The sequence below is a fragment of the Macrobrachium rosenbergii genome, chromosome 31, assembly GCF_040412425.1.
Source record: "Macrobrachium rosenbergii isolate ZJJX-2024 chromosome 31, ASM4041242v1, whole genome shotgun sequence".
NCBI classification, from domain to species: domain Eukaryota; kingdom Metazoa; phylum Arthropoda; class Malacostraca; order Decapoda; family Palaemonidae; genus Macrobrachium; species Macrobrachium rosenbergii.
Genome location: NC_089771.1, coordinates 32712884 through 32740468, shown reverse-complemented (window position 1 = coordinate 32740468; position 27585 = coordinate 32712884). Strand labels below are relative to the sequence as shown.

At 38.1% G+C, this 27585-nt stretch overlaps 1 protein-coding gene across 9 annotated transcripts in view; it reads right to left on the bottom strand.

Moving 5' to 3' along the window:
• The window catches only part of ena (enabled), a 205831-nt gene that overhangs the window by 37821 nt on the left and 140425 nt on the right, over nt 1-27585 (bottom strand). For 2 of the 9 annotated variants that reach the window (XM_067132621.1, XM_067132627.1), the window contains exon 1: nt 17066-17341. The exons of the other annotated variants lie outside the window; for them this stretch is intronic. In XM_067132621.1, coding sequence (XP_066988722.1) covers nt 17066-17121 — 56 coding nt within the window. In that variant the 5' untranslated portion in view covers nt 17122-17341. Of the gene's footprint in view, nt 1-17065; nt 17342-27585 lie in introns of those variants that run through there. 9 annotated transcript variants of the gene reach the window in all.

Below are 27585 nucleotides of genomic sequence, written 5' to 3'. Positions count from 1 at the left end.
CTCAGGGAGCCGAGTGTTGACGCACCTTTAAAGCCGACGAGGTGGCGATTCCGTTCATGAAGTGTGTTTGTGTGTCTACGAGTTTGTGTCTGTGGCTGACCGAACGGAAAACCGCCTCCTGAGACGATCAGACGGTTAACAAATGTGACGAAAAACAGAAATCATTTACAGACAGGAAGGGCCATGAGAGAGAGAGAGAGAGAGAGAGAGAGAGAGAGAGAGAGAGAGAGAGAGAGAGAGCTTATCGATCTAACTTTACCTCCCGTTCCTCCACTCTCTCTCTCTCTCTCTCTCTCTCTCTCTCTCTCTCTCTCTCTCTCTCTCTGTGAGATCCACACCCCAACATCGACCCACTCGGCCCTAATACACCCACACTCACACGTATACATACACATGCACACACACTCAAACATTTACACAGCCACACCTGCATTCTCAGAAAAGTATTTCATTACTTTTATCTTTTGTATTTCATTCGGCAGCCTGATTTAAAATTCTTTTCTATACTAAAAAAAACTGATGATTAATCTTATGTTACCGTATTAGCTGCTTAGTATACAAAGTATAGGCCTATAGGCCTAAGGCCAAACGTTACAATACCTCCTTCCATAAATGCTACAAAAGTTTAAGACTTCGGAATGAATAAATAAACAAAAGGAAAATCTAACGTTCCCGCCTGAATAAAACGGGAAATGAATCATGCAAAGTTCGTTACAAAATGGCAAATCTACACTCATGACATGAATGCATTTCTCACGAGCGCACACACACAAATGAATAGGAAATAAAAATAAGATGCAGAGAAAATATGCAAAACATGTAAATGAGTTTGGGAATGACTCTCTCTCTCTCTCTTCCCTCTCTCTCTCTCTCTCTCTCTCTCTCTCTCGATGATGACAAAGATGGCAATTTCTTCTCTTCCTGAATATATAATACGGTGTTTTGACGGATGTGACATTAGGTTATCCTTTCGTTCGATCGATCGGAGAGGAGAGAGAGAGAGAGAGAGAGAGAGAGAGAGAGAGAGAGAGAGAGAGAGACCTTCACCAATCCACTGGCGCAAACCTAGACCGAGTACTTTCCTAAATGCACTCGACTCCTCGGCCGCGGGTTTTCCGGCTAAGCCCACAAGTCTTCATCTGCCGATCTGCAGACGGCGATCTCCACGAAGGCAAAGGTGGAATAAAGAAGGGCATAAAGAGATGAGGGGGAGAAGGGCGAGAGACAAGAACCCCGCAGTTGAGGATGGATTAGGTAGTGAGAGTAAGTGTAAGAGTTGGTCGGCTTTAAAACCTTGCCCAACACATTCACCCTCTCGCGTCTGTCTCTCTCTTCCCCCTTTCCTTCTGCTCCCGTGCTTTTGGTGGCGGGACAACTCTTCGGTTAAATACTTTTGTTTCTCATCCCCTTTCCCCCCCCCCTCTCCCCCCCACCTCTCTTGCTCTCTCTCTTCCACAAATGAATGGAATCATCCCGGCCATTAAAATGTGAAGTGACTACCCACTCAGTGCCTTCCACTCGGTCTGAAATTCTAAACATCTCGTTGTCTTTTGTCCGAGCGACGTGATTATCATAGTTCGCCATTTATTCGGAGTCTCGTTTTCTCCAGGGTAATGAGGTACATTTCTCACAGTTTCCCGGCAATCTCTCTCTCTCTCTCTCTCTCTCTCTCTCCTCCTTTCTCCCCCTCCCCCTCCCATTTAAAACCGTTTCGAGCGAGGGAAAAACTTCCTAATTTAATGAAGTTGAAGCTCCAACTAAACTCGGGCAAAAATAAAACGTAAAAAAACCTTCTCCTCGTTAATTTACTTCGACCAAGAGATATATTTAATCCGCCGTGAATGCTACGCGGTCACGTGTCTCCAAACAATCCTATTCATTGAGAGTTGCTACGAGGAAACGCTTCGACACTTCCTAATCTATTTACGATCGAAAAACAAACGGGGTCCGATAGACGCAAGGAAACAATGGCTGAGAGACAATTGAGATAATAGCGCCTAAAATAGAGGAAAGGGGGTGAGGTGTGGTCGAGGGGAATGGTAATGTTCAGCCTTGGGCGTTCATTTCCTGGGATTCATGGCTGTTCCTCCTCACAGTACGCTCAGTACATGATGCCGCGTTCCTAGCTCGTTTTGCTTGATGCGTCAACATCATTTCGAGACTGGCTTGGCGCGCGTCCACACTGCAGTGGAAATATGTCGTGAATGTGTCGGCAACTTGTCGGACACACGTCACAAACATGTTGGATACAAGTCGGCGACTTACTGGTAGTCACAAACATGTTGAATACAAGTCGGCGACTTACTGATAGTCACAAACATGTTGGATACAAGTCGGCGTCCTGACTGGTAGTCACAAACATGTTGAATACAAGTTGGTGACTGACTGGTAGTCACAAACATGTTAAATACAAGTCAGCTACTTACTGGTAGTTACAAACATGTTGACTACAAGTCAGCACCTTACTGGTAGTCACAAACATGTCGAATACAAATCAGCAACTTAATATTAGTCACAAACATATTGCAAACAAGTCAGCGGCTTACTGGTAGTTACAAACATGTAGAAAACAAGTAGGCGCTTTACTGGTAGTCACAAACATGTTGAATACATGCCAGTGACTTAACGGTAGTCACAAACATGTTTGATACAAGTCAGTGACATACTGGTAGTCACAAACATCTTGAATACATGTCAGCAACTTACTGGTAAGCCGGTAAGCCTATGCATTGCTTCTTACGATTATCCAGCACCTGTTAAAGATTCATTCTCCACATACAATTGCTGACTTGTTTTCAACATGTTTGTGATATGTATGTGTTAAGTTTCCAACATGTGTTTATGATTGTGTTTAAGACTAAAAGAATACAAAACATTGATACACATTGAGCCGGATACTTTCTATCTCTCTCTCTCTGAGTCTCTCTTCTCTCTCTCTCTCTCTCCCATTCATACATATTATAAAAACGAAAAAAAATCCCCATTAAATAAACGTACTAATTCACGAGCAAACTGAGGCTACTTATTAGGCTACTTAACTACGAGTGGGGGGCTATCAGCTACTACCTACTACGAGTATTTAAGAGATCCTTTTTGACGATGAATACCTGAATGACCACAAAACACCAGTCCGGAAAGGCTTAATACTGTTCCTCTTCTTATGTAATCGAACCCACCCATTTTTCAAAGAAGACCACGTAATTCACGTGGTATCACGTACCTTGTCCACATACAAAGTTGCTGCACGTACCTACACACACACACACATATATATATATATATATATATATATAAAATATATATATATAAATATATATATATATATATATATATATATATATATATATATATATATATATATATATATATATATATATAATGTTAATAGGGATAACTGTAAATTAAAGACAGATAAAAAGTACTTTAAAATGGAAGTTTCATAAAAAATAAAACTTTCAGTCACAGTAAACGGCTAACAAACAAATGCAAAAATCTCCCAAAACAAATTTCTATTTGATATAAAACAAAACAAATAAAAAAATCTGAATGTGGCTCATCCCCTTCCGTAATGGGGCCTTCGCTTCGCTGAAAGATTAACAAGCAAACATCATCAGGATGTAACCCGAAGCGACAGCAAACATCCAAGCACAGATTGCCCAACCTCTCCCGGATGTTGCTTTTGAAAGCACATTAAGTAATAAAGAAACATTTTCCTTTGAAAAACTCCGCGGAAGTTGCAACCATTTTTCACTTCGATGCATTTGTAGGCCAATCTCCAGTCATTTTAAGATCGTATCTGATACTAGTCCTTTAAGAAAAGTATTTTGCTCGGAGACAAACCACGAATAAATTCATTGAGATATACCAATCTATAACTGTATACAGACTGAAATAAATAAAAAAAAAATGCAGCATCAATTCATACTGTTAGGATGGATTTGCAGAAGAAAACAGTGATACATATATAGGCCTATAGGCCTATTTCTTATTCGCGATCCCACAAAACTGCTCTGTCCAATGGCCTAACTTGAAGAGTATGTGTTCCGTAACAAATGAGAGAGAGAGAGAGAGAGAGAGAGAGAGAGAGAGAGAGAGAGAGAGAGAGAGAGAGAGAGAGAGAGAGATTTAATTAAAAATGCACTGACACCTGACATACACTTCTACATACAAACAGGAAACGCCACATGAGAGAGAGAGAGAGAGAGAGAGAGAGAGAGAGAGAGAGAGAGAGAGCCCATACACATACAACAAAAATAGCTTGCTAGGAAGTTGCCTTTTCGTAATTCCCGTGTAGTGCAGTGTGCGCGCGTTTCAGAGAGAGAGAGAGAGAGAGAGAGAGAGAGAGAGAGATAAATCTACGGCGATTAGCAGACTTCGTTATTGCGACCCCAGTCACGATCATGGACCTCGCTCACCCCAGGACTATCGGATCAACTACTACGCCGGAGAGCCAGTCACTCCTCCTATTCCCACAACACAGTGAAGGCAGAGAGAGAGAGAGAGAGAGAGAGAGAGAGAGAGAGAGAGAGAGAGAGAGAGAGAGAGAGAGAGAGCATTATTAATAAGGTACTGGATGAGTCAAACCCCCAACATTCATTCTTCAGTTACCGATCAGATAACTGTCCAAGACTCGTGAGTACAGCTGACTCAGAAGCCGACTTGGATCGCTTTCAGAATAAAAACGAACCTTATTAGTTATTTGTACTCATCCAAAAAAGATATTTGCTTTTTTCCACTAATAATAAACTCGTCTAGCAAAGCAATGAATAGCTGATTAGGGCGAAAAGGACCAGGCCTAGGGGAGGAGGCAACAGTATGCTTGACTAGGCCTAGGGGAGTAGAGAGACTGTTGTATGCTTGACTAGGCCTAAGGGTGGAGAGCTTCCTATGCTTGCTGTTGCGTGTGCTTACCGGAACTCCACCCTCTCTCATCGCATTCCGCCCTTACCCATTTACCCCGCCTATATCGCATGCAATCACTTACATTGTAAGCCCCTCGGCCTAGTCATACACTTTTTTCTTTCTTTTTTTTTTTAGACCAACAAGCAGTATTACCAACATGAAGCTATTTGTAAGGATCACGATTTCGTAAAATATATTAAGAAGAGATCTAAAGGAAAGCACAAGCAAGCAGTCTTTAAAAAATAAAAAAAATATACTCATTAGGAAGCAGGGAAGTACAACAAATAACATTATATAATATGGTAATAAGACGAAAGTACTTAGTGTTTCAATCATCCTTTTTCGTGGCTGTAACTTTACTTAAATATATATATATATATATATATATATATATATATATATATATATATATATATATATATATATATATATATATATATAAAAATCATACAACCGTTAATATAAAGCCCGATTTTTGTTTATCCTCTGAAATGCTAACTACTACTACACATCGAACCCATAAGGGGTGTGAAGCCGGCGAACCTTACCATCCATTTAAATGGCCCGTTTCCCTCTCCTGACCCCTTGAAAACATATCCCGTCAACCCACCCCCCTCCCCGCCCTCCACCCCTATGGTCCAGCCACAGGGCGGGGGGGTACCATATCCCGACCGACGCTTTTAGGATGACGTTACCTGTGTTCGGTCAAGAGAGCCGACAGCGGAACTGGGCTTGGAGCCAATATTATTCTCTCTCTCTCTCTCTCTCTCTCTCTCTGGTGGGGGTCCCAATGTACTCGTAGTACGTAGTACGTAGTTCGTATGGTAATCCGACAGCAATATAAAAATATATGAGTAAATATTATATATACGGTGCGTACGCTTCATTGGTGAATTTTAGGGCACATATTGCTTCCCAGAAAGGTTTATTCCTTTTCGTAGTTTTGAAAACGATAACATGTGGATGTTCCGAAGCGTCACACAAATTGCTGAGTATGATACGTGTTTAAGTACTTATTCCTGTTAAACCAATGACATACACCTGTATTTATGTATGTCTGGTTCCATTCTTATAGCTATCAACCGTGCAAGCTTTTCCCCCCATAGAGAAACGGCTCAACAAACACAGCCGCTGTTTTATTAGAAAACAGGCAATAATAATTTCAGCTATAATTCTTCCACAAAACAACTTACTTGATAATCTACGAACCAAAATCAAATGGAACCCAAAACAGAGCTAAACTGGTTTTTGAATAGTGTAACAAAGAATCCTGCAGTATCTGGAAAAATACAAACTTGAGAAAAATGGTAGATACTGCAGTATTCCCTTGCCTTACTACTGATTTTGCAGGTACTGCAAATGGGACCCCTCTAAATACTCGTGGAAAGCATTGAAGAATCATTCTGAAACTGCAGTAACTTTTGTATTAGCGTTTCACGAGCCCAGTAGGTGGCATGTCTCAATTTCGAAAATTTTGCAGATGCTGCGGTTTTCCCTTGACTTACTACTGATTTTGCAGATACTGCAAATAAGACCCCCTAAATACTCGTGGAAAGCACTGAAGAATCGTTCTGAAACTGCAGTAACTTGCGTATTAGCGTTTCACAAGCCCAGTAGGTGGCATACCTCAATTTCGAAAATTTTGCAGACACTGCAGTTTTCCATTTTTGGGCAGAATAGTTAAATGGGAAGACTGAAGAGACACTGTTGGTAAGTAAAATGGACCTCATAAGAGATGGACCACGAAGAAAGTAGACCAATGAAATAACGGAATAAATTTAAGAAAACGGAAAATGCTATTTTACTCAACGCACAACAGAAGGTAATATTACAGCCGCCATATATGAGACATTTACTAAGGAAATCGTACCTTTTCCCTTAGGTGTGTGTATGTATATATTTATGTAAAATACACACGCATACGCATACTTATCTTTATATGAATACATGCATTTATAAATATGCATATATACGTGTGTTGTGTATTTTACTTATACACATATACATACATACACCTCAGAGATATGAACGATTTCCTTAGTAAATATATATATATATATATATATATATATATATATATATATATATATATATATATATATATATATATATATATAATAATACATTTATGAGAGAGAGAGAGAGAGAGAGAGAGAGAGAGATCTAACTTCAATGCCACTGAATAAATTTTTGCAAACCTTAAATGAACTAGTTAACTACACTCAGAAAATAATTCTAGTCGTCGAAAAACAGTTCTAATACAACATGAAACTGTAGGGAAGCTTTGTAGTATCTACAGCCGTCATCACATTTGAAAACCAGCCAATTTATAATCATCTAAATTCGAAATGAATTCATTGAGGAACGTCTAAAAAAAAAAAAACACCACACAACTGCTTATCCGCCGTGCATTAAAATTCCATTATAATCCATTTGTTTACACGAAACTAAAGGTAATTAATGACATAATAGCATTACGCAAATTCGTAATTGCCCGGGATGCGTGAATGACGCCGAGAATTATAATTCGTTCCTGCCCATGTGAATTGCTAGACAAAAAAAAGATATACGCTAATATACAATTAATTTTCAGTTTTGAGAATTAATTACGAAGGCTATACATGAATGCTTTAGCCCTGTGGTTCTCAAACTGGGGGGTAAATACCCCGTGGGGGTAGTGTAGCCGCTTCTGGGGGGCATAACGAAGCAATTCCAATTTGTAATAAAAGGAACAATGCTTTAATTTTAATTTTGTGTCAGAGGAAAAATGTCTAAAATCTAGATTCTTTATTTCTTGAGACTTGAGTAAAAGTAAAATTTCTTACATATAAAATTCATTAGAAATTAAGAATTCCAATATTCTTCTTTCCTTTATATCATAACTTCACGTAACTGAAGAGGAAGGGGGGGGGGGATGGTGGTCTATTACACCACTGCCCCAGGGGGTAACGATGCCAAAAAATTTGAGAACCACTCCTTTAGCCAATACTGCAAAAATCGGTATTTCAAAAATACCTTCAATTCAATATTGATATAATCTATATTTTATAACTAAATGCTAAAATACGTACAAAACAATTTTATCTAATGCTGACGTTTCGATGAACTTCAGCATTATAAAACATGACGAAATATTTGCTGAGATAAATAAATCTATTACTGACCAGATCCTAAAATACGAAAAATTGTTAAATGAAAAATAAAGGAAGTACAACTATTTCTATGGCAACACTGAGCATCTGACACACGTGGCAATATGAATCAAATTATCGTGTGTGTGTGTAAAAGAGAGAGAGAGAGAGAGAGAGAGAGAGAGAGAGAGAGAGAGAGAGAGAGAGAGATTGTCCCAACCGACCTGTCATAGCATCAATGAATGGTATTTTTTCCTTATACCTACAAAGTACAAACCCTGTTACGTGACACTTCATGTCATTAACTGTAATATTTATGAAATTAATTCGTAACATTTCTATCATCAGCTTTCATCTTTATTTGTCCATTGTTATTATTCCAAATAATATCTTGATCACTTATGATGAATACTATTGTATACTAATCATGTGATAACTACTGCTATCATCACCATCCACATCATTATTATTCTTGTTACTATCATTACTACTCCGAAACCAAGACTGTTAGCAACAGTGGATGGCGAGTGACGGCTCTCTCTCTCTCTCTTTCTCTCCATACACCACGCCCTAAAACAAGCGTGGTTGGCGCTTAAGCCAGACTCCTTTCCACGCTGGAACCTCAGTGAAATTAAGTTTATAATCTCTTTTGGCTTCCGGTTATTAGTTATGAAATGACGCCTACGAAGAAGAAGAAGAAGAAGAAGAAGAAGAAGAAGAAGAAGAAGAGATTAATAAAATGACGCCTAAGAAGAAGAAGAAGAAGAAGAAGAAGAAGAAGAGATTAATAAAATGACGCCTAAGAGGAAGAAGAAGAAGAAGAAGAAGAAGAAGAAGAAGAAGAAGAAGAAGAAGAGGAGATAAAATGACGCCTAAGAAGAAGAAGAAGAAGAAGAAGAAGAAGAAGAAGAAGAAGAAGAAGAATGAGAGAGAGAGAGAGAGAGAGAGAGAGAGAGAGAGAGAGAGAGAGAGAGAGAGAGAGAGATCACGAAAACTAAGTCAATTTCACTAACTGACACTTTTTCTACAAAAAAAAAAAAAAAAAAAAATGGCGTCTGTTACAATTAATAACGATGAATATTTCTGGAAAAGCATAAAAGAGAACTTCATAATAACGAGGCATCAGATTCCACACAATCGACCTTGTAGGGGGGAATTCAAACGGGAACTCAAAGAAGACATTTCCTCTCTTCAAACCACAGGATTAGGTCACGATCAAATCTTCACCTACAGAGAAAGGGTCAAATCGAAGCCAAAAGGACATACATACACACACACACGCGCGCACACGCAAAACCAGCGTGTGTGTTTTCACCTACAAACAAGCAGGAACCAAACTGGAACTCTAATCTGAGGAGCAAAGTCAAAAGATACAAGTACAAACATAACATACAAACGAGCGAACATTCGGTCAATGGGCGTGTCGTGTCCACAGCCTAGCAGACACAGCAGGAACAGCAGTAGCAGCAGCAGCAGCAGCAACCTCGCGTGCTTCCAGCGGCGAGCCGAGAGAGAGAGAGAGAGAGAGAGAGAGAGAGAGAGAGAGAGAGAGAGAGAGAGAGAGAGAGAGAGAGAGAGAGAGAATGGGAATCACGAGGCCACGATTCCTAAAAATATACTCATCATCCCACACGGGGGGAGAGAGACACACACATACGATTCCGAGAGAGAGAGAGAGAGAGAGAGAGAGAGAGAGAGAGAGAGAGAGAGAGAGAGAGAGAGAGAGAACGCGAAAAGCCTCAACTCGCCAGAGATGATCTCCTAAGTGCAACGAAAAGCATGGGGATGAATTGTGCTTTCACAGCCCGAACACAATAACACAATCTCCCTGTCTCCTGCGGGTTATATAACGAGGCTTAAACCACGTGAGTTTGCCGTGCGTGCATCGGCTGCTGGGCGTGTTTTCGCGTGATCGATAGCAACTTGTGGGACCACGCCCTTCATCGACCTATAGCACGCGCGCACGCATTTTTCCCACACACAAACAAAATCCGATTCACAAATCCAATTCACACAAACAAACATTATACATCTAAGTTCCCAAAAAAGCATACCACACTGACGTTGCACACTAACTTGGATGTAAGAGAAAGAAAAATACAAAAGAATTATCCACAGTGAGGTTTTGGCAACTCGGCAATTGAGTTACTCCTTTTATTAAACAAACTTCCCGGCATATACACCGCTAGTTCATGACCTCTACAGGCCAATAACCCAGTACGTGAACGCTGTCAGGAAGAGCTGCATGGCGTATTCAATCGATGAAACCGGTTGCGAGTTTGAAACGAAATCCATAATTATTAAAACGTAGTAATATTTAAAAAACTTTACACACACACACACACACACACATTATATATATATATATATATATATATATATATATATATATTATATATATATATATATATATATATATATATATATATATATATTATATATATATATATACTGTGTATATATTATAATAATTCATTCATTATATTCTCTCTCTTTACTCTACTTTCATTTAACTTTTGTTAATCCTTCATTACATTCTCTCTGCTTATCTTTTACACGGACACATTCCATTATTTAGCAGCTTGCTTGCAAGTTATACTGCCCTTTTAATATTGTTCCCTATGAATACTCGGCCTTCTTAATTAATAGCAATAATGAACGCTGAATCCACAACCAGAAGATGACACGACCCTAAGGATAGGTTTTAGATGCGAGTCCGGATTCTTTGGCAAAGTCAGTACTTCCTAAAGAGAGACTTTATGTATTTATCGGTGTCACCTCATACCCTATTCTTTAGTCATTTCCTCTGAAAATTGAACTGGGTCTTTCACTTCTATCAAGTTAAGACTGAACTGGATCTTTCACTTCTATCAAGCTAAGATTGAACTGGATCTTTCACTTCTATCAAGTTAAGACTGAACTGGATCTTTCAACCTCTTGAATCTAGCTAAGATTAAACTGGATCTTTCACTTCCATCAAGCCAAGATTGAACTGGATCTTTCATCAATTCTATCAAGCTAAGATTGAACTGGATCTTTCATCACTTCTATCATGCTAAGATTGAACTGGATCTTTCACTTCTATCAAGCTGAGTAGCTTCTCTAAATGTTCTGTAGATACTATTTCAGTCACTGTTCCGTGCAGCTCAAGGTGAGAATGCTCCCTCATCTCAGGCTGCCTCGTAACGCCCGTCGGGCCAACTCTTCTCACACGCAACCTGTTGAAATGTGTCATTCTTGGATTATTGAAGTGTTAGGTGACTGTTTCTTTCCATTTTATTGCTATTTTTAGACTTGGCTAAAGAAGGCTAATAGACTTCCTGTCCTATTAGCATTTACAGTCTCTCTCTCTCTCTCTCTCTCTCTCTCTCTCTCTCTCTGACACACATACAACAGACATACACACACATATATAAATAAATAAATAAATAATATATATATATATATATATATATATATATATATATATATATATATATATAAATAATCTTAATTGAAGTATTAATAGTTTCCAACGCCCACTGAACAACAATGTATAAACTGAGAGGTAATGACATATAAATAAATAATGAACTGACAACAATTTCCTGCCCGTTCTTTTTTGGCCGGGCAGTGAAAACCATTACAACTCATAACAACAAAAAGGAAAAATAACATTCAAAGGACATTACCCTTTCAGGACAATTCCCCCGAGGGGCAAATGATGTTTACATTAAAAACCTGCGCTCGCTAATGAAACGGTCAATAGGCGATACTCATGTGGCAGAACCAACGACAATTTGACATCAAAACGAAAGGACAGGAAATAATATGGGATTGGGGGAATATTTTCAATGTGTCATGCACGTGGATCTTTTCGAATACCGAAGGGGGCGATGACCTAGCGAAGTGACTTGAGGATCTGAGATGATGACTGTGATGACCTCGCAAAGTGATCTGAGGATCTGGGATGAAGAGTGTGATGACCTCCCACAGTGACCTAGAAGAATATGATGACCTCCCTAAGTGACCTAGAAGATTATGAATACCTCCCTAGGTGACCTAGAAGAGTATGATGACCTTCCAAAGTGACCTAGAAGAATATGATGACATCCCAAAGTGACCTAGAAGAATATGATGACCTCCCTAAGTGACCTAGAAGAATATGATGACATCCCAAAATGACCTAGAAGAATATGATGACCTCCTTAAGTGACCTAGAAGAATATGAAGACCTCCCTAAGTGACCTAGGAGAATATGATAACCTCCTTAAGTGACATAGAAGAGTATGATGACTTCCCTAAGTGACCTAGAAGAATATGATGACCTCCCTAAGTGACCTAGAAGAATATGATGACCTCCCAAAGAGACTTAAGTCCTAAGGATCCAAGATACCAATGAATTAAATGATTTGATTAAACTGTTTTATGTCGCTCAAAAACATCTTGGGAATACGGAAGATGGTAAGACATCCCACAGCTTTGCTTGCAGTAAAGGAAATTAGAAATATCCCATTAAACGAACCATACACACTAATACACAGAGTATACACCTCGGTCGTAACTAAGCTTACACTGAAAAACATACAGTGTCAAAATTCTCTCTCTCATTAATCTAGTATATATCAGTATTAACCACAACACGGCACAATGGACAAAAATGGTTTAGGGGGCCAGCGAGCAGTCAGGGATTATATACCTATTGATCGCAACGATGTAACTATTATTATAACAGAAGAGAGAGAGAGAGAGAGAGAGAGAGAGAGAGAGAGAGACCCTGCCAGTATTTACTTTCTAAATTTATCGAGGGGACCCATCATTAGATAGGCATTTTTCTCCCTCCCAAAGCGCCCCCTGCCCCTCATGGGAAAATGCCACTGTATGCCAACAACCTCCTATCTCTTGGGATATATATATATATATATATATATATATATATATATATATATATATATATAATATATATACAGACAAAACACACACATATATACATACATACATACACATATACACGAGCTTGTGTGGCCATTAAAATTACATAAATACATCTATTGAAGGTGACGTTTTCATAAAAGCTGTAACCAGCATCAAGAATAATATTATCTTCAGAATACAAAGAGGCCTTTGTAAAGAAAACAACTCGAGTATAATTTACAAAACCTTCAAGAAACCGAATCATTCCTCAAAAGAATCTTCGCTTGTCTTATAAAAACCACTTGTTGATATTTGATATTGATAAAAAAAAAGTAAAAAGTGCGCCAAAGTTTCTTTGACGCAATCGAGTTTTCTGTGCAGCGTATAATCAAGGCCACCGAAAATAGATATACCTTTCGGTGGTCTCGGTATAATGCTGTATGAGCCGCGGCTCATGAAACTTTAACCACGGCCTGGTGGTAGCCTGTCCTATATCGTTGCCAGATGCATGATTATGGCTAAATTTAACCTTATAAATGAAATGAAAGCTACTGAGGCTAGAAGGCTGCAATCTGGTATGTTTGATGATTGGAAGGTGGATGATCAACATAACAATTTGCAGCCCTCTAGCCTCAGTAGTTTTTAAGATCTGAGGCGGGGACAGAAAAAGTGCGGGACGGACGGACAGTACGGCAATAGTTTTCTTTTACAGAAAACTAAAAACCACAGACTTCTTTGGACGAACATCCCCACCAAAAAACCTACTGAACAATGAATACACGATTAAGAAGTCGCTATAAGAGAAGAACCATTAAAAAGACCACATTACGAAAGACAATGGATTAAGTACATTGTTGCTCAACGTGGCACAATACTCCTTCCTTAAGATTAATGAAAGCTAATGAACGTTGTGGACTTTAATCTAAATTCTCAGAGTTTAATGAAAGTTGTTGACCTTTCATATAAATTCTCAGAGTTTCAACTACCAAGATGACTGCAAGAACCCACGAATAAACAAAAAATGTCTACAAGAACTCGCAGTAAATAATGTTTAAAACATCCTACGAAATAAAATCGGTAATACGAGGAAGCAATACTGAATGATGGAGAACAAATGACAAGAACTCTGAAAAATGTTTAAAAGCAGCCAAGGAAATCAAATCGATAACACGAGGAAGAGATACTGAATGATGGAGCAGTACAAACATGGCTCCTGGCGACGGCAAAGAGATGCATCTCGAACAAAGAATGATAAGTTACAAAAGCAAAGAGAGAAAAATAATTACTACTAAAGGAGAACGAAATTAAGATAGAACAAATCAGCTTAAAATAACGAAACCTAACGTATATCTACTAAGAAAGATTGGAGAAGCAATGGAATCAACATAACACAAAGAAAACGCACCAAAGAACAAAGAAGAATAGAACAGAAAGAACATAAACAACAAGAGGGCGAGTGTATACAAGAGACAACAAAATAAACAGATAAACAAACAAGTAAACAAATAAATCAAACCGAAAGACAAAACAGGAAACAAAGAACAATTAATGACAATTCTCGAAAGCTTCGATTCAAATCGAGAGAATAACAGAAGAAGAAGAAGAAGAAGAAGAAGAAGAAGAAGAAGAAGAAGAAGAAGAAGAAGATGAACTTCGAGGATCTGTTCAGTCAACAACAACAAAAACAGCAGTAGCAGTAAAAGGCCACAGAGAGAGAGAGAGAGAGAGAGAGAGAATGAATCACCACTACTATAGGTACGGGTAGATGACGAAGCAGATAAATTGCGACGGGGAATACGCCGCCGCTATGATTTCGCTACTACAGTAGCTGAGCGTAGAGAGAGAGAGAGAGAGAGAGAGAGAGAGAGAGAGAGAGAGAGAGAGAGAGAGAGAGCATGGTGGCCAAGAATGTCCTGAGAGAGAGAGAGAGAGAGAGAGAGAGAGAGAGGTGGCAGATAAGAATGGGAACGTTGTAAGCTGTACGGTGGTATGGCAAGTAAGCTGTCATTCACGGGCGTGAACTGGAATGGCGCGACGAACGTTTTGGGGGCGTGGAAAAATACAGCAGAAGTGGGCGGCATTAATGGCCAGTGTGGGCGTATTTGGGCAAGGCGTGAAGTGAGAAAACAATACCCTTTGGTACTGTACACTGGAAGGCTACTTGAAATTGAGGGGTGGGGTATTCCAGGGCATAGCATCCTACCTGAAGGCGACTGGGCCTTCAGGGGTCCTGGGCATCGTGGTATGGCAGGCGAGAGTGGGTGTCATAGAGGCTTTAGAGCAAGAGAAAGAAGAGTGGGTGGGCGTCCTAGAAGCTATATAGAGCAACAGACAGAAGAGTGGGTGTGTCACAGAGACTCCCAGAGCAACAGAGTGGGTGGGTGTCACAGAGACTATAGAGCAACAGAAAGAAGAGTGGGTGTCATAGAGACTATACAGAGCAACAGAAGGAAGAGTGGGTGTCACAGAGGCTATATAGAGCAATAGAGCAGGCAAGACAAGCAGACGAGAGGAAAGAAAACCAAGACTTTGGAAAAAAAAAAAAAAGTCAAGCAAGAACCAGCAGGCAGAAGACTACCACCACCACCACCACCACCAAGCACCACCAGGGGGCCGCCACGGCAAGTACAGGCAGCTTCAGCAGAAGCAGAAGCAGCAGAAAAAGCAGCAGCAGCAGTAGAAGCAGCAGTAGCAGCAGCAGCAGCACCAGTATCGATCTCTCACTTGATGAGTCAAGGGGAAGGAGAGGGGGGGGGAAGAGACGAAGCAAAACGCGTGGCAAGCGAGCCCCTCTCCATCCATCCCTCTCTCTCTCTGCTCTCTTTCTCTCTCTATCTATCTGTCTCGCCCTCTCCTCCTTCCCCTTGCTGATCTCTCTCTCTCTCTCTCTCTCTCTCTCTCTCTATCTGCCTAGCACTCTCCTCGCCCCTTGCTGATTCTCTCTCTCTCTCTCTCTAGGTCCATCTCGGAACACGTGTTCCAGTATTCCTCCATTAAACTATGGGGCGAAAAAGGGGGGGGCGGGGGTAAAGTGACAGCTACTCCCTGCTATCACCCACTGCCATCAGGAATGACCAACTGACAGATAGGCAGAGGATACTTCACCATAACAAAGCCACGTAGATATATCTGTTTAAAAAAAACTACAATGGAATTTGCTTGCTAGAAAAAAGCGCAGATGGTACTTCACATTAACAAAGTCACGTAGATATATCTATTTAAAAAAAATATAATGTCATTTGCCTGCTATCAAAAGCATGAGATAAATCACCATAACAAAGTCACGTAGATGTATCCATTTAAAAAACTATAAAGTTACTTGCCTGCTATCAAAAGCAGAAGATGAATCACCACAACAAAGTCACGTCGATATTATCTATCTATCACAAACGGAACAAAGAACATAATGCAAGGATCCTACCTTCAGGTTCTCCCAGACAAAAAAAAAAAAAAAAAGCCATTTTGCTTTTCTCTGCATAAGTCAGAATCACTACCACTAAGGACCATAACACTTGAAATAATGCACAGTTTTTTTTTTCCATCTTTTCAGCAATGGCTGTACGTTTTCCATCGCACCAGATACACCCGGAATTCTCCCCCCAAAAATAGAGAACACAGGGGAACAAAGAAAGATATGTTATCACGTTTATATTTTCTTTCCAAAAAAAAAAAAAAAAAATAAATAAATAAATAAACAGCTTTTTGAAGAACGATGATTTGCAGCGGTTCGGAGGCGTCTCTATCTGTCTCTCTCTCTCTCTCTCCTTTAGAACTCCACAAGGTGTCAAATTTAACGTGAATAATGAAACAAACAAAATAAACCTTGGTGGACGAGGGATTCACTGCTTTGAAGCGAAAGCCGGCGGTCCCCTACAGCAACCTGGTAAATAATGAAAAATGCAAGGGGGAGGGGGCGCAAAACGCGAGGGAGGGGGTTAAAGGACACCCCCTTTCCATCTCACCAATACCCGGCAACAAGGCAAAAGCAAGCAAAGAGATGGAAAGGGGGGGAGGAGGGGAGGGAAGGGTGAGAAGGGGGTTACTGAAATAGACTTTTGACGTTACCCGGTAACATCGCCGCCCCCCCCAAAAAAAAAAAAAAAAACAGGAGCATTGCGACGAATTCTTCATGACTTTACCTCACCAGAAACATGGTCAACAATCCGGGACATGAGCAATGGCTGGTGAACCACATCTGCTCTTGACTGACGGACGAAGAAGATTCCTCCTCCGCCGCCGCCGCCGTGCCAGGATGATATTTTGGACTGAGAGAGACACACAGAGAGGGGGAGAGAGAGAGTGAGAGAGAATTTTGAGGAAGAGGAGGAGGAGGAGGAGGAGGAGGAGGAGGAGGTTCCGTTCTCCAACACTGCCACCATGCGTGTGTGCCGCCAACGGCTCCCAGACTTTATATGGAGGGCCTGGAATACACCATGCCGATGTGAGGTCGTCAGGGTGTGTGTGCGTGTGTGTGTGTGTGTATGTGTGTATGTACGTGCAGGACGATGTGCGTGCATATGTGGGTTCCCAGAAGGGGATGCGCCGACTGCTATGCGCGTGGGGTTCGCAAGCGGCGCCCTGCCACACCCACCAACACACACACACACACACACATATGCATACACAGATACACACACAAACACACACACACACACACCTACTAACAGAAGTTCGCGATCACTAGTGCTATCATCAGGATGTCAGTGTCATTAATAACACCTTAAAATACGATAATCCCATTTGCCGTCTTTGCACGATCAATTATCTCGCCGAAACAAAGTTTCCTGGCAAGTGCAGTTATCACACGAATGAACTTGCGTATATACATACATAAATACATAAATACATACATATATATATATATATACATATATATGTATATATATACACACATATATACATATATATATATATATATATATATATATATATATATATATATATATATATATATATATATATATATATATATAGTGAATGCGTTTGAGGAAGAGAGAGAGAACGCGCGTATGTATACATATACGCTTTCTCATACACTTTCTCATACATCTGTTAGTAAATAATCCCCTTTGTTCAATAGTGCATTCACAAATACCTCATTTCACGTCAAAAATAGACTCAAATTCTACGAACTTATTGATACATTGAACAAATCTCTAAGATTCCTTTATTCGAGCTCCGAAGGGGCCTCGGCCAAGCATTGATGCATCCACCCGTACATACTTGTACAGTACTGCTTATACATACTTACACGGTAGTGTATATACATACTTATACGGTACTTGTATACACATACTTATACGGTAGTGTACATACACACATACAGTACTTGTATACATATAGAATAGTGTATATACATACTTATGTAGTACTGAATATACACACTTGTACAGTGCTTGTATACATATACTCATACAGTAGTGTATATACATAATTATACAGTAGTGCATATACATATACAGAATCGTATATACATACTTATACATGGGTGTATATTCATACTTATACAGCAATGTATAGACAACCCATACATACTTTACTGTATATACAACCCATACATACTTATACAGTACTATATATTATATACATACTTATACAGCACTGTATATTATATACATACTCATACAGCACTGTATATCATATACATACTTATACAACACTGTATATTATATACATATACAGCACTGTATATTATTATATATTCTCATACAGTACTGTATATTACATAAATACTTATACAGCACTGTATATTATTATACATTCTCATACAGTACTGTATATTACATAAATACTTATACAGCACTGTATATTCATACAGTACTGTATATTACATAAATACTTATACAGCACTGTATATTATTATACATTCTCATACAGTACTGTATATTACATAAATACTTATACAGCACTGTATATTATTATATATTCTCATACAGTACTGTATATTACATAAATACTTATACAGCACTGTATATTATTATACATTCTCATACAGTACTGTATATTACATAAATACTTATACAGCACTGTATATTATTATATATTCTCATACAGTACTGTATATTACATAAATACTTATACAGCACTGTATATTACATACATTCTCATACAGTACTGTATATTACATAAATACTTATACAGCACTGTATATTATTATACATTCTCATACAGCACTGTATATTACATAAATACTTATACAGCACTGTATATTATTATACATTCTCATACAGCACTGTATATTACATAAATACTTATACAGCACTGTATATTACATACATTCTCATACAGCACTGTATATCACATACATACTTATACAGCACTGTATAATGCACACACACTTACACAGCACTGTATATCATATACATACTCATACAGTACTGTCTACACACTGCTGTGGATTCCAGATCGAAAATGGCCTCGTGTCCCGCCACTGCTGGTCCGCTGATTAAAGTGGTTATCCCCAGCTGGGTCAGATAGAGCAGCAACAGCGGTGGCACTATCGCTGGCTTCACGCTGTTCCGCTCGGCACATACACACAAACACATACGCGCACATACATACATACGTACATACACACAGTCAAGTCTAACAATGGTATGAAGAGTTGAACTTCAATGTCTAGTTTGGTCGAATGTTTGGCATCTGTCAGTTACACACATACGCACACATACACAGTTACACACACGCACATACATATATACACATACACACAAACACACACATACAGTCAAATCTCACAAATTCATGAAAAGTGGAAGTTCAATGTATAGTTTGGTTGAATATTTGACACCAGTCACTCAGACGCTCAGATAGCATGCGATGAATTAACAATGAAAAAAATAGAACTTTGTTTTAAAAACATTTCCTATTAAAAAATCCCACAGGACGATTAAAATAAATAAATTACAGTTTTATGGACACTTCCTTTCAACAACAACAATAAAAAACAGCAAAAATAAATCAAAAAATCAAGAAAAAAAATGTTCAAATAGGAAAATCTCCAGAATAACAAAAAACACACAAGACAATTAAAACAAATACATTACAGTTTTATGGACACTTCCTTTCAACAACAACAACAACAAAAATTAATAAGAAAATCCTCAAAACAAAAAAAAAAGTTCGAACTCAGAAAAAAAAAAAACCGTCTCCAGGATAACTCGCGGAGTTCAACGTCCCTTTCGATGGACAATCAATATCGCGGATATCGCGAACACCTACTGAACGCCCCCTGGAGCGCGTTCAATCCGATTTTACCCTCGAAACTACTCGACATATCGAGCAAGGAGTTGCGTTCAATTCGTAGCAACTGGATCCTTCATATTCTGATCAACAGATAAAAAAAAAATCCTTCAGGATAAAAAAAAATAATAATAAAAAATGGACTTCCTGTCAGTCAAACACTTTTAGCAGAATTTCTCAGAGGCCAATTTTATTTCGAAGTTTGTGATGATATGCACATACTATACTAATATATTCCAATTATGAATATACTTATAGTTCACCTGTGTACATCAGTACAGTTTGTCCATATATATATATATATATATATATATATATATATATATATATATATATATATATATATATATGAGTCAGCATCTATTGGAGTGCATCACCACCAAGGGTGTTCACACCTATGTACAAATGATGCACCGTCTGGCCCCCTCCTTTAAGACAGACAGTCACAACAATTACTCCAATCAATATCATTTGGAATGTAGAGTCTGCCTTCATTTGCACAAAGCGCTTGCACCGGCAAATGCATCCCACGCATCGCCGTGATAGCTGTGAAATGAAATAATTGTAAATATCCGTTATAATAACTATTTCTTAATGAATGACATCAACTCGCTATGATAGCTGTGAAATTAAATAACTGTACATATCCGTGATAATAACTATTTCTTAATGAATGACCTCAATTCACTATAATAGCTATGAAATTAATAGCTATATATATGTCCAATTTACTTAATGAATTCCCTCAACTGCTGTTTCTAAGTTGGATAAACAACTCATTATGATAGCTATGAAATTAATAACTATAAATATCCAATTTACTTAATGAATGCCCTCAACTATTTTATCTATGCTGGATAAAACAGGAATGCTGACCAAACTGAACAGGGTCACTGAGAAAGATGACCTGGTATCACCCTTTATGAGCTGGGGGGATTACTTCGATGTGGTCCACCCGCTATACGGATTCCATATTTGTAAATCGGATAGAAGCTGCCAAATCGAATTAGGGTCTATTGGGGTCACTGAAGTAATAAGTGGCACCGTTAAACAATATATCCAAATGCTTGTTTGAGTTGCTTTGAAATCAAACAGTAGATCCTGGAACTAGTTTTTTTTTTTTTTTTTTTTTTTTAAATATTTGCACCGGTTGATTGGCGACGGTTGAACAAGCGCGACAATTCCATAGGTCAGAGGTCGTGAGTATGGATGACGAAGCATGAGCAATCTTGCCTGGTTGGAATATTGTATGCTGGTCCGCTGGTATAGTGGTTGGTGTCGTGGCATGCCACAAAGATGTCGCGGGTTCGCGTCTCCCCCGGGCGATGAAAATTCACTGGCTCTTTATCATGATCAGTTACTGCTGCAGTGTTTAGGGGGTGTCTGCTGCGGTGGGAGGTTGAAACCAACATTCTTTGGAAGCTTGAATTTCAAGTTAGTGGCCTCTTTGGTGTGAATAGGTTTCATCTACTGAAATAATAATAATAATAATAATAATAATAATAATAATAATAATAATAATAATAATAATAATAATAGCGTTCGTTGCGGTACAGGGCATCTAACACCGGTTCTAGGATTCCGGTGATATATAAAAATAAAGTTTCTGATTTTAAAATATGATCCGGTTAAGTGGGACAGAGTCCTGCTTATTTGTGTAAACTTACATTTTGCAATGTTAATGCAAACACAGAATGTTACTCGTATCAAATACAGAACACTACTTACTTTCATCGCTTTCAGTGAAATACACAGCAATCTCCTAAACCTTTACATCTGGTTTTGGTTGTTACGACGGGAGGCCATACTAGTGTGCGATGGTCGATAGCAACTGGTCTAATCAAATGTTCTCGGTACCCAAGCTGATTGCTTACGAAAGTTCCCTATGATTCTGTTTATACGATTTGGTCGTCTTCGTTTTAATAATAATAATAATAATAATAATAATAATAATAATAATAATAATAATAATAATAATAATAATAATAATGTCTTCAGAGATTTCTGTTTAAATGATTTGGTCGTGTTCATTTTAATAATAATAATAATAATAATAATAATAATAATAATAATAATAATAATAATGTCTTCAATTTCTGTTTAAATGATTTGTCATGTTCATTTTAGATTTCTAATTTAAAATAATAATAATAATCATAATTGATTTAATAATAATAATAATAATAATAATAATAATAATAATAATAATAATAATAATGTCTTCAGAGATTTCTGTTTAAATGATTTGGTCGAGTTCATTTTAATAATAATAATAATAATAATAATAATAATAATAATAATAATAATAATAATAATGTCATCAGAGATGATGATGATTCCATTTCTTATCAGTGTTTGTGCAAAGGCTTCCTCATCTTTAGCAACTTCAAAACATTCTTGAATTTGCAAACAGAAAAGAGAGAAGAAATGGGCAATTTTCTATTATTTGCAAACAGAAATGAGGGAAGAAATAGGCAATTTTCCGAAGAGGCGATTCCAAATTGTTAGTCTTTGTACGACAGTTTAGACACAAGCGTACGATTCTTCTCAACGCGGCGTCTAGCGCACGAGGAGTCTACCTAAGGTCTAGAGAATATAGGCTATACTCTCTTAGACCTTGAGTTTACCAAAGCTCATGCTAGCCAGTTCGGCACCTCAAATACACGTGTTTCCACGTAAACGTTTAAAGGGCTCAGTTGCACTGAAGGTTTTGGCAAAACACGTGACAATAAATTACTAAGCCTAGAGTGATCACGACTTTACCTGGTGAAGCTAACTCTCGTGTTGGTAACACCAGACGATGCGTCATCTGGTGAAACTAACTCTCATGTTGGTAGGCACCAGACGATAATAGGTCATCTTTCATAGCTCTGAGTAAATCTTTAATAAATCGTTAAAAGATTTCATGGCCATTCTGAAATAGACGACAAATTGTGGTTCGTATTCACTTACATTTAATAGATATAAAAGTTACGAACATATAAATGAACGTATAATTTAAAATAGGGTGCACCGAACATCATCTGGTTTTGCTGGTCGTAAAAACTTTGGTGAATTGTGGCGTTGGTCATCTAGTACGAACGATAATAACTCCGCAACGCCCATTTGGGATCACGGCGACTGAAACTGCCTCGTAAAAGGATGAGGTACAAGGTCAGTTACCAATGTCTCATTTATGGATGAGTTAGAGGAAAATAACTATAGCGTAAGATTGCTGCCATTTCAGGGAGGCAGGCAGATAAAATTACCGTATTGGAAAATGTACCATATCTGAACAAGTTTCTGGAGATGGTTATAGCTACAAAGGTTGTGATCAGGATCTTACGAGGGATGAAAAACAGGTACGTTTATATTTGAATTTTGAAATTCGCAATATCGACGATCTCGACACACGTTATGCATATTTAACGAGAGAGAGAGAGAGAGAGAGAGAGAGAGAGAGAGAGAGAGAGAGAGAGAGAGAGAGACTCCCTTTCTAAATGAAACTGAAATATGTACAGATTCATTATAAATTATATGAAAAAAATTATTCAGAACAGAGCACAGCATCAGAAGCAGCATTTAACGAGAGAGAGAGAGAGAGAGAGAGAGAGAGAGAGAGAGAGAGAGAGAGAGAGAGAGGAGAGAGAGAGACTCTCTCCCTTTCCAAATGAAACTGAAATATGTACACTTTATAAATTATATAAAAAAAATACGATTCGGAACAGAAGAGAGCATCAAAAGCAAGATTTAAGATCATAACCACTTCAGCATCTTTTAACAATAACAGAGAAATCAAAAGCTGCATTTTCCTGAACTTCGTTAAAAAAGATGACTCAGACAGTTAGTGTTCATACTACTACTACTACTGGTACTGGTACTATCTTAAAGGAGAGATCAAGGAACGGAGACATTCCCCCAAAAGAATACATCAGCGTCCAAACCAAGGCCGAATGAGTCACAACTTGCTGAAGACTTGCTTTAAAGCTCTTCCCTGACGCACAACAAAACATTTATAATCTAAAATTGCAAACGTAGTCACCTGTGATTTAAACAGAAGCCAAACCACAAAGTGAATGCAATGCAATATAAACACAAAAGAGCAATACAAATTCTAATTTGGTTACAAAAAAAGACAGGCCTGATTATAAAAAATGAGATACCAATTATAATCTAAAATTGCAAACATAGTCACCTGTGATTTAAACAGAAACCAAACCACAAAATGAATGCAATACAATATAAAAACAAAAGAGAAACAAATTAAACCATGGTTATAAAAAAAAAGGAAAAATCTGGTTATAAAAAAAAAAACTACATACCTCGCGTGCGTCTACCGGAAGTTGACTGACTCAGAGCATGTGTTATATCTAAAGAATTACGTGGAATGATGATTAATACCGAATTACACGTTTGGACCGTTCAAGGGATTGCCCGCTGACACTCGGAATGGAATGGGGTGAGGGGAGCTGACCTTCCTCCGAACCGATACCAGTATGGGCCAAAGGACCCTTGAAACGACCCCCAAACCAATTTAGTCCACTACAATTCAAAGCCCACTACAATTCAAAGCTGTGACATGGGGAATATTATACTGTGGCAATAACTTCGTTACATCAACGTAATTCAGGATACAGCGCATGCGCGTAAGTACGTACATATTTACATGACAAAACAAAGGGCAACTTAATCATAATCATCAATACAGAAATCTTTGACATTTTCTAAGAATAAGTGTAATTTTGTATACTAAAACATATCCATTTAATTACTTGCAAAACGGTTGGATTTACAGATAAAAAAACGAACATATTACATAAAAATGAATAACAAATAAACGAATGTAAGGTTATTTTCCTCTGTGCCCCATCATTAATCTACAGCAATTTTTTTAATGACCTTATACCGTGCTGAACAACAATGAAACTCCCTCAAATCCGACGGTAATTTCTACAATTTTAAAATCATAGAAAACGTATATTTTACCGTCCGTTTTCTGTACAAATTTTATGCAGATGAGTGGGGAAACTTGTCACAAACGTACGGGAAACAAGAGGGACCTTTGGGGAAACTGCTCACTGGAGCCACCTTCCTGTATTTACAAGCACATGACTAAGAGTTTTCCCTGCATAGTTTTATGTACAAATTTGGAACACTATTTTGAACTCCATCTTGGCCCTGGGTGCCAAAATTTGAACAACCTTGAACCCACTGTACAAAAGGGGCAACTGCATTTTAATTCAACGAACCCAGTAGTTCCAGAGAACCTAATATCACTATTCCTTAACCATCTTCCTTTGGAAGGGGGCGTGGCCCCCATTTCAATAACAACTTGAGGATGCTCTGAGCCAAATTTTGTTCGAAATGATCCACTGATGCAGGTGAAAAGAAAAATGTGAAAAGGTTACGCCAGAAATGCTTAAGAGCTCACTTGAGATTTCAGGAATGGAATGGAATATAGAGCTTAGGCCAAAGGCCAAGCACTGGGACCTAAGAGGTCATTCAGCGCTGGAAAGGAAATTGAGAGTAGGTAAGTCTGAAAGGTGTAACAGGAGGAAAACCTCAAAGCAGTTGCACTAAGAAATAATTGTTAGGAGAGGGTGGATAGCAAGATGGAAGAGAGAGAATATGAATGGAGGTACAGTAAAATGAATGAAAGAGGTTGCAGCTAGGGGCCGAAGGACTTAAGATTTCAACTCGGGTGATCTTTTAAAACCAAGTGGTTCTACTTGCAAAAATTAATAAATAAAATCTATCACCTCTCTAAAATGGCTGCAACATCATAAAGAGGAGTTAACCAAATAAATTACCGGGGTCTGCGGCCCCACATTAAATTACGCCAATAAAAAGGACACTAAAGTTCTACGATTCTCACAGATTAAAATCGTCAAGTCTTTTTATTCACTAATCAATGAGCCGTTAACACAAAAATACTGAGGCGGAATCTAAATAATCGGCTATGAATAACATTTCATTTATAAACGGAAAACAAGTGTCAGAACAAACTATTGATAATTCCATATAATATATATATATATATATATATATATATATATATATAAATATATATATATATATATATATATATATTATATATATATATATATATGTTATATATATATATATATAATATATATATATAATTTTTTTAAGTCTAGTCTATTTTCAGGAACATTTTGAGTGAAAATGCGATTACTAAAACAACACATTTTGACAAGTAATATCTACAGATCCACCAAGGATCTGCCTTGAATTATTTGTCCATTTTTACCTACTTGTAAATATTATTATTCCATCGCCAGGAAAAGAGACGTAAACCGTTTGGCAAAGTTAATGAAAGCGATTTGCATACACTGAAATCAATAAATGCTTTAAAAAAAGGCGTATATTATCAGCGACAATATGAAAATGCCATGACCTCCATACCTGTCTGTATACACACATACATACATACATACATACATACACACACAGAATACCAAAACTCAGTATTTATATCCTCCAAGTAATTTTCCTACCAGAGCATAAATAAACAGTGTGTTCAATTTAAGCAAATATGTTCACCAAAGCCCGATTATCTCAAACCAGGCCCAAAATCAATAAAGAAAACCATATACATCATTCAGAAATACCAAAACGTTTCCTTATTTAAAATTCGCTAACAAAACTATGACGTCTAGAATGACGTAAGGCATATATCCAAAGCGCATTGCCATGGTGATAAGGTCATTACCGTCTTTCCCCGCGAGCAAGATCCGATGCATTTCAAACACCCGCATTCGCTACGAGGCGAATTTTTTTTTTCTTCAATGCAGGCATCAGCCAATGCTAAATATACAACGCGGAAGTATTTCTGGCCAAAAATAATGTCGATCTTTATAGCTGTTAATTAGTCATTATCTCCACGAGTTTTTTTATAGGACGTGCAATGTCCACACTTCTCTTTAAAATACAAGTTCCTCGTTCCACAATCTGTTTAAACCAGTGGTTCTCAACCTGGGGGGTGGCAGCAATTTCCAAGGGGGGGGGGGCGAGCCCTATGGAAAAATAAAAAATTCTATCATTATATTCGTTACTCTCTTAAGAGTCGCTAAGAAGAAGCAGTGTCAAGTATCTCACTAATTCATTCCCAAAAGAATAAAAACACCAATTCTCTTTATCTTTTTTTATTTTCCTTTAAAACTGGGAGGGAATTTTACTCAGAGATGCAAGGGTCGGGGGCGTGGAGGGAAGGACCAACTCTTAGAGGGGGCGTGGCAATAAAAAGGTCAAGAACCACAATGTTTTTCAAGAGTAGTTCACAATCATTTCAAAAATATCTTTAGTCAACCAGTAACAGTTATTTTGGAAGGAGCCATTATTTATGAAAATATTATTATTATTCAGAATATGAACCTTATTCATATGGGGACCTTGGACTCGAAATTCGAGCTTCCAA